A 9680-nucleotide genomic window follows, 5' to 3' on the forward strand; every position below is an offset into this window, starting at 1 on the left:
AGCTAGGAATTTTAGAAAATAAAAGGTGTGCATGCTTAGTTTTTCAGAGCAATGTCCCTGACTTTGGTATGGTTACACAGACTGTAGGGATGGTAGAAAGAGCAAGAGATTATTGAAAGAGAAGACAAAAGGAATTCCCTAATGGAAAGAATTAATGCAGGTAAAGATGGAGTGGAATTTCCCAGAGCTTATTATATTTTTATTTCTAAACTCCACAGTCTATATGACTGTACATACTGTAGTTAGAAGACTGTGATTTATGAATTACACACTGCAGCAAATTTCCCTTCTCTAATGGCTGTTTTTCTCCACAAATTGCCTGGACACTCTTCACTTCCTCTCTCCCTAAGAAAAAGAATAGTCTTCTCTTCCCTCTTCTCAAAAACACTATAGTTCAGGTCTTCCACAGGCATGCTAACTTTAATGATTATTGTTCTGTTCTTAATGTGCCAAGTAGAATAGCTTGGTTTGTTTTCCTAGCATTTCCTTAGTATCTCTTACTTGCTCAGTATAATTCAAAAGTGCCAATCTCCCCAGTCCCACAGCAGTCTGATTTTTAAGGAAACAAACCAGCAATTATGTCCAAGCTGAGAGTAAATGTTGGATGTGTCAGTCAAAATGGAGAGCTTTGCATTTCAATGTGTTGCAAGCATGTACAAACATGAGATTAAAGTGGAAAGACCATTTTAACCTTAGCTATAGTATTTACTACCACAAACACCACAATAAACAATTTCTAAACTTCAGGAAGGATTTATTATTAACTTCTGTTTTTAATAGAAGCTTTATTCATGTTTAAAACTATCTTTGAAAGATTTAAAAGATTCATGCTAGACCATGATTCCCAAGAGGCCGAGTGCACTAGGAAATTTGTTTAAAATGCACATTTCCTGTAGAAAACCAGTTCCATGTGCGCTTTCAAGAAAAACAAAAGAATGTCTACTTCTCTTCAATCAACCCATTTTTGTCTTTGATGTAAGCTTTGTGAAACTCAGATTCCTCAATTAATCATTTACAGACATTTTTGAGTAGGTTTTATAACTCCGCGAGGCCAGGTCCTCCTCCAGAAGTGATGCATTGGTCAGGGCTGTGACACAGACCTTTCGTGTGTTTTCTTGACCAACAGGCAATGCTCATGAAAGCTGGAACACTGATAGGACACAAAGTTATTCCTTGTAAACATGGCATGGATTCAGCAGTACACATTTTGAACTGTCCAGCCAACATGATTCTAGCCTGACTTGGAGGAATTTGCCATGCAAAAGATAATTGTCTCCATGTATTTGTAATCCTTTTCTCTGCAGAAGGAGCAGCAATTACATTTGCCCTCAGTACAAACTCCTCAAATACGAGGCATATTGTTTTCCGGTTTTCTGCTGGCAAAAGCTCTGCTCCCAGCGGGGAAATTCTGCCCCCAAGGAAAGTGCAACTATGCAGGAGACTGTAGCCCCTCCTCAGGGAGAAGGCTAATGAGGAGGAGGAAACAAGTTAATCAACACAACACAGTGTCCCAGAGTGAGGTGGGATTGTGGCCTAGAAATCAGCAGCATAATCTAAACTAGAAAATTCTATATGCAGCTGTATTGGGGCAGAGGGAAAAAACCAAAACTTTTTTCTTAGTAAATCAACTTTCTAATGTAACTGAAGTAGATTTTTAAAGTAACATTATTAAACATCACTATATGAATTGTATCAACTTTTTTTCATCTTTCGAAAGTTTAGAGCTGTTTGGTTTTAAATGTAAATATGATGTCAAAAGTTTGACTTTTTCAAAGAGGATTCATAAAATCCTCAGGCATAAGAATTTTGACATTTGGTGTGGGAACTGTGATGTTACAAGAGCACATCTGCTAGGAACAAACAAGCTGGGGGAAAGAGTGACACATCCCTTTTATACTAATAACCTAGACACAGGAAGTATTTAAAATGCCATATTTCAGTGCATACTTTTGGCTGAGCATAAAAATTAAAAAACAAGATACAGTATTTTCTGAAGTCTGAAAACACGATCCTCTACAGAGAAGAACAATTTTAAATATTTGGTCAAATGTAGTATTTCCCACAATACATAAATGCTTACAGCACTGCTTACATCACAGCTAATACTTCAAATTACACAGAGCAAAGTACTGCTATTTTATCAATATCTCAGCATCCTGTCACAAAAAGCAAATGGTGTGAATGGCAGTCAAAGGGTTAAAAGTAACTGTACCACTGGAAGCCATCCCTAAGCTTTGCACATATCAGACAAACACTTATGAAGTGGCTCCTATCTGCCCAGTGCATAAGCAAACCAACTGCCAACCTTTTCACTGATAACAAAAGGTGATTAAACTTACAAGACATTTTGAATTTTCCTTTTTTGGAATCAGGACAGAAGCTGTAGAGGTAAATGGCATTTCCTGAGACAGGCTTTTAGTAAGATTTGTTATCTCAGACTGACACTGTCTACATTTTGGCATGTCTTTTTCATGCAACTGTATTCCAGTTTTCATGAATGAGTATAAATTTTCAGAAAGTACTACCAAAAAAAATTAATTCCAACCCAAGGCAGATTGCAACAAAGGTACATACAGGCAGGCTATCTGTAAGGTGAAGTAAATGTTTACACTGCCACAATCCCTATTTTGATGTTAGTCAAAAAGAGACCAACAATAAGCAAACAGACAGATACCAGTGTACCATCATGCTTATCCAAGATCTTTCTGTGGTATTTTGCATCGAATCATAAGAACATATCTGCTCTTTTCTTTCCCTTATCTACAGTTTTACAAAGATGCAAAGGATTGGTGGCTGTTTGGTTTCTATTTCTGCATGCCACTGGCATGTACTGCCATCTTTTATACGCTAATGACTTGTGAAATGTTGAACAGAAGGAACAGCAACTTGAGAATTGCTCTCAGTGAACACCTGAAGCAGGTAAATATATTAGAAACACCAATGTGTGAAAATATTGTTCTTCTCCCTGTGGGTTACATGAGAAATATTTCAAAGTGTACTTAAATACAGTAAGCTACAGAAGTAGAAAGTGAGGATGTGGGTTATTTATGATGTTAAGGCATTCATTTAAACCTGGAACAAAAGACTAAATCATAGTATAAGGAGGCATTGAAGACTGTGCTCAGGAAGTGAACCCTTTTCTTTCTTATGTTTGACAGTTGTGCTCTCCTGCTCTTTAACCTCAAATCTCTACTGGCTAAGTGCTTTGAAATTAAACTACAAAGATTTGCCAAAAAAATGTTTCTTTTTCTGTATAAAGATATGACTCCATGGATCCTCCCTCCTTTTGGCGCTCTTTGATATATAACTGTAGTTTCATATAAAATGCAATTGTAGAATAACCTAGTTTAGAAAAGAGTGGATTTTGTTTCTCAGTGTTATTGCACTGTTGCAGTACCACTGCTGTAGCTGCTTTGAAAAGAGCAACAGGAGAACAGAACAAACAAATGATCACAGAACAAAGTCGCTCACAGAACCGTCAGGTCTCACTTTGCTGGTTTGGCAGCTCTGTCTGATGTTCAACGCTTAACTGAAATTTTAAAAACAATCTGGAGCTTTTCCCCTGTGTTAACATCAGCCCTTCAAATTCCACTCTCTTAACTTCCATATTCACAGATGTGAATCCCTAAAGCAGTCCTCTCTGCATCAGAGTCAGTTCTGTCAGAGATTTCTCCTCTGCTGGTTCATTCCAGATCAGGGTCGACTGGAGAATCCTCCCGTTGTGCATATTCTCCACTTTTTCCCCTCATCAGATCCTGGGAGTGCAACACAGTGTGTCCTAGGGCCACACACAAGCTACTCCACCCATTAGAACTAGAATGGTATGTACTAGGAGATGGAGGAATCCACCCTTTCCCATCCTGAAGTGCAGTGACCACCAAGCTTCTCAGACTGGCTGCTGCAGGATGACTTTACAATTTACAAATGCTTGCCTTTTTAACTATCTCCCTTCGTTCCTTCCTTCCTTCCTTCCTTCCTTCCTTCCTTCCTTCCTTCCTTCCTTCCTTCCTTCTGAATTCCCTATCTCCTTGTCCACATTAACGTCGAATTCACAATTCTTTTCATATTTTGAAAAAAGTTGCTATTATAAAAAAGAGGAAACTATAATAGTCATATTCAAAGCCTAACAAGACTGTAATCACTCATCTGACTTCAAGTTCTTTACTGACAGAACTTTGAAGTGCTTGTCACTGTTACATTACAGTGGTATCCTTATCCCTTCATATGCTTCTCTTTATCAAACCCATGCCTACCAAACACTGCTGGTATGCATTGTCAAAAATCCACTAAAACATCTGTAACTCTCTAGAGCCACATAAAAGACCCATTAAATTGAAATTATTTCCTGAGTATTACAAGATTAAGCTGTAATACCGACATTTCTAAAATGTTTGTAGAGGAGCTATTTATTTGAGAACATCAGGATTTCATAGTAAGGATCACATAGCAAAATCAATACACTGTGCAGTATCTCTCTATATAACAATATATCAAAGAGAATCCTACAATATTCTAGCAATGACCTGTGTGCTCCAGCTGCTCCAGACTCAGTGATGAGTAGGTTCTGTTGAGGATGGCCAGGATCAAGAACGTGACAAACCCCATAAAAAAGAGTAGTACATTGGGTAGCCTGGAAGCTTCACTTTAGGAATCCTTTCATAATTTATCTATATTACTGACTTTGCTGCCAACATTACTAAGTACAGTCACCTGCTAGCATGAATTAGGCACTCAGTATATACTCTTATCTCCTTTTTCTAGCGCCGAGAAGTTGCCAAGACAGTTTTCTGTTTAGTCGTGATTTTTGCTCTTTGCTGGTTCCCTCTCCATCTGAGCCGGATTTTGAAGAAAATGGTATACAATGAAAAAGACCCCAGCAGATGTGAGCTGCTCAGGTACTTCATTTTCTATGCCAATAGTTTGTACTGAAAAAATATAATGCTGCATGCTTAGAATTTATATGAGGAATGTCACTGTGCAATGCAACTGTGGTGTTTATTAATTTTAAGCTGCATCCATTTTCAGCAGTTTCAGTTTTAATGGGGTAGCATATTCTCAATAAATGTTGTCTGTCACCACTTCAATCACTTTGCTCTGGATTTTTTGAACATCTGTGAGACAGATTATTATAGACATGGCATGGTACAAGATTACATTGAGGGAGCTAGGTGAGAGAGAATTAGTTTGTGTTACGGAAGAGGCTGTAACCACAAGGAACATGAATGCTTCTGTAGCATATGAACTGCTTAAATGTTTTTCTTCCTCTTACCTAGTTTCTTGCTGCCCTTGGATTACATCAGCATCAACCTGGCAACCATGAACTCTTGTATAAACCCCATAGCTCTATATTTTGTGAGCAAGAAGTTTAAAAACTGTTTCCAGGTAAGCTTCTCCTGATAAGATTTTATGTCCAGTTAACTAACTGTATTGAACCACTTGGCTCTTATCTATTTTTAACAGCTGGGAGAAGAGGCATGCAAAGGAATGAAAGATTATAAATTGTCTGGTTTAGCAGCTAGCAGCTCACATAGCACACATACCAAGCTGAAAGTGAAACTATCCACTTTATCTGAAATACTAAACCAATAAATAAGTTTGACACAGTCCTCGTATGTGTAAACTGAGATAGACATGCTCTTGTAAATACTATTTATCTGCATGTGACATGCACATGAAATAGAATTTGGTTGATAACCATTTTCCACTCTTGATGACACCAAGCTGCCTGCATTAAACAATCTCATTAATGACGAAAATTTTCAGGCTTGAATACCAAATCAGGCGCCTGAGTTGACTTTGGCAATTAAATATGCATTATGGCTTCTACCTGCATTTTCCAGTTCCTACACATACAAACATATTTAAATGCTAAAATAATTTCCTTGTGACAATGTGCCTCTGCAAGTTCCTGTCCACCTATTAAAGGCAACATGGGAAGAAAAAATGAGTAAGGAAAGTAATGAAATAGAAAGGGAAGACTGAAATAGCTTTATCCACAATGAAAAACAAAAGCTAACAGGACTGTACCACTAAACTTTAAGTCTGATAATAGGCAGAATACAAGCTACTGAAAAAAATGTAAAGAATTATTAGACTAGGGAATACCCGTTTGTCTGTAGCCTGCTCAGATTTACTAACTATTTTAAGGGAGCATTTTCACATGGTAAATAAGAAGTCAGCTTCTATTCCTAACTGTGCAAAATGTTACACCTCAGTATGTTCACTGAACCTTTTTCAAAAAAGTTTTGTCTTCTTCTAAGATTTGAGAAGAGAGCTAAGTCACAGGCTGGGGAATTTTTCTTCTTTTCTCTTCCATGCTAAGCAGCATGCTGATCCCTAAGTTTGTGAACAGTGATAAAGAGGGTGAAAAAACAATCAACCGAGCACCTAACAACATGTATTGAATTTTGTCAGTTCTCAATCTATTTACCTTAGTCAAACAATTTTCCCTTTTCATACTGTGAAAGTTTTTCTTCAATAAGAGGCACAGGCTGGGCCTAATTTGCTGCATTTGTGGTGCTCAATCACAACAACCATTTATGTCCTAGGATAAAAATTTCCCTGAGTATAGCTACCACTCTATTCAGCTAGAATTATCTGTCATTTCTGAATGAAAAATATGGCTGGCAGTCTGCACAGAACTGAGAGATTTGTGTTAACTTTTTATTTATTTATTTATTTATTATTTTTTATTTATTTCCAGTCATGTCTTTGCTGTTGCTGCTCCCAGTCTAAGAGTCTGGTGACTTCGGTGCCCATGAATGGAACAAGCATTCAGTGGAAAAATCAAGAACTAAACAATCACAATACAGATCGAAGCAGCCATAAAGACAGCATAAACTGAAAATTAAAGACTCTCACACCATTTCAGAATGAAAGAGGAAAAGTCACTACCAAGCTATGACAACAGGAAGCCCAGTGACTCTTCCATAACGAATTCAGACGTGTGCACACATTGTACCTAATTCTAGAGGTGACTGAGTAGGTGGAGTGAGTGTAACTGTGATGTTCTGTGAACTGAAATCCACTGGATGGTAATTCTGCCTCTGAAAAGGATATTGATGTGATTATGACACCAAAAAACTGGCTTGAACTACACAGGTGGTTTTGCTCTTCTGAAGCAGGCAGGAACTGTCCAGTGTCTGTGACTGGTACAATGCAATCTTTTTGCCTGATTGTCACCGAGAATTAATCACTCTGGAACTTTTGAGAAGATATCTGTGACTATATTTTCTCTCTCCCCATTTGTCTTTTAAGTTCTATTTCTCTGGTGGATATAGTCCACATACCAGTTTGTTTTGCATGTTGTTGTTGTTGCTGTTTTTCAGGTTTATGTTGGAAAATGTTTTAGTCCACACCAGCATTTTACTTACTTAGTTACAATGGATCGGGACATTAGCTGGGCAGTTCACATTTGTAGCACTTCAGTATTCAGGTATAGGAAGAGACCATTTAAAAAGCATCAACAGTTGGCACTTAAGCACAGATTAATACCAAAAAAAGAGGTATTAATAATACAGTACTATACTGTGTTATTTATTCTAATGTTCTGTACAAAATAAACATAAACTGTATCAGCGAAAAGAATGGAAGATGCTCACAGATGGGCACCTTACAATGTGTTTTTATTAACCTGACATGTTAATTCTTGAACTATATGAACCTTTTCATCTATTTAGTCTGTAGTTGCATTAAATCTAAGGTGAAATGAGGGTGAGTGGAACATAGTGAAACATTATTAAAGCCATCCACAGCATTCTGAGAATATGGTTATTGTCAGAGCAGCTATGCACAACTCTTATTTTCACATTGTGAACATGAGGTTATAGTCAGAGTGAGCATAGAAATGTGGAAGTCCGTAACAGCTGGATGTGCAGAAGGATATTTTGTGCCTTATTCCTTACAGAGCTCTCTGTCTTACACAACATTCAAAGATTTTAATGGGGTTCAGTAGGTTATCAACACTGTTAACCATACAAATGCTATTAACAACATATATATAAACTATTGCTTGCATATATGTAAACTGATGATTTCCTTATTATTTCCATCCATTAAGGCTACATCCAAGAGATTCCCTGTTTACCTAAAAAAATTTTTAATAGGTAGTCTTTCATTAAATAGTGGAACTCAATAATGTGGTGTCATATATAATATGTCTCATGCACAAATCTGTTAGGCAATTTATAGCATCTTTTGTGCTAGGCTAAGAAGCAGTAATCAAAATTCCACAAATTTTTAAACATCCGTTTCATTTTCAGTGAAAGATGTAATCCTGCATAGTTTTATTTAAGAGGTCAAAATGCTAGTGCCTACAGTGACTTCTGCTGCACAAGTTTCACCAATGTTTACATTCACACAGATCTTGTGAAGTATATTTTAAAAAAGGTTCTTTAAATTGATTTGCGTATTTTTTGTGTGCTTTTGTCTCTGTGACATATATGCGTGTATAAGTACATATAAATTTATGTTCATATGTTATAAACCTAAATACAGTCTTCTGACAGTGCTCTGTGGTAGTGCCTAAGAGCATGGTAAGGAATGAGACTTGGCTGAATTTTACTTAAAACATTTCACCCTCAAACTGTATCAGAAATCACAGTAAATGAGTGACAATGCTCTCCTTCGAGAAGATTGAGTTACTGAGTCTCTTTACATCCTGAAACCTTCCCTGCTGCTTTCACAGAACGCATTGAGGAGATGGTAAAGGCAAACAAAAAACAGACATGAGGAATGGATTTATAATGGATTTGAAAATTGCTCCTTCTTTATTTCAAGACGGGAGAAAGCTTTGTGTGCATTCCTCTTTTCTGTTATTTATCTGGCAGTTAGATGAACCAAAAAATGTCATACACCTGCAAACCAGTAATGTGATTGCTCAGAGACAATATTTCTACCTGTCTACAAAAGACAGTGAGCAATAGAGACAATCTAGGTCAGTTTAGGGTTCTTAACTTCTACCAAAAATGTGCCATCTATCTGCAAAAGTTTCAGACTGTGAAATAGGTCACTTTTATGCTTTACAAGCACTGATGCAAACCATGAATCATGAAAATTTGAAAGTTTTCCTTCCAGCACTGACATTTCCAACATCTATTGCTTTCAACCCAAGAGCTGGCTGTTATGTGGCAGACATACATGAACCTGCACACACAAAGCATCCTTTAAACCACTTCAGCTTAGATGGAAAAACTATCCTCCTACTCCTCATAATGCTGACTGACCTTAGCAGCATTAAAAAATACAAAACATTTTAACTAATGAAAAGAAGAGGGTAAATTATCTAACAGAAGTGAGAGGTACTTTTTAGAATCCTTTAGAATTATTTTTGTGAGCTTACTTAGGGATCAGAGCCTGCCAAAATGAATTGGTGATCCTCATGCCATTTCTCCAGCCTGTGGAAGGACAGAGAGAGTCTAAATAACAGTGACAAGTTAGGTCCTGGGAGGTCTCATACTCTTTTTTGGCACGTTTGCTTTTTTGTATTTTTACTGGTGGCTGCTGCTCCCACTCACAAATCAATTGTAAGGACAAAGGGTGTTGTGATGTGGCAGCTACAGTGAGGGGGGAAAATGTTTCTGAAAAACTTACTAAGGTACTTTTTAAATTCTCTCCTCTTCTTCCCATTGAGAATGGTAAATATTCCTCCGGGTATAGTATCTGTTGTCAATTCTGAAAAA

General features: G+C 37.2%; 1 protein-coding gene across 1 annotated transcript in view; it reads left to right on the plus strand.

Annotated features, from left to right (window-relative positions):
* The window catches only part of EDNRA (endothelin receptor type A), a 30482-nt gene extending 21850 nt beyond the window's left edge, over nucleotides 1-8632 (plus strand). Inside the window, exons 5-8 of the mRNA XM_048304270.1 lie at nucleotides 2767-2919; nucleotides 4762-4895; nucleotides 5274-5382; nucleotides 6704-8632. Coding sequence (XP_048160227.1) covers nucleotides 2767-2919; nucleotides 4762-4895; nucleotides 5274-5382; nucleotides 6704-6844 — 537 coding nt within the window. The 3' untranslated portion in view covers nucleotides 6845-8632. The remainder of the gene's footprint in view (nucleotides 1-2766; nucleotides 2920-4761; nucleotides 4896-5273; nucleotides 5383-6703) is intronic.
* Nucleotides 8633-9680: the final 1048 nt, after the last annotated feature.

Source organism: Corvus hawaiiensis, chromosome 5 (assembly GCF_020740725.1).
Source record: "Corvus hawaiiensis isolate bCorHaw1 chromosome 5, bCorHaw1.pri.cur, whole genome shotgun sequence".
NCBI lineage: Eukaryota > Metazoa > Chordata > Aves > Passeriformes > Corvidae > Corvus > Corvus hawaiiensis.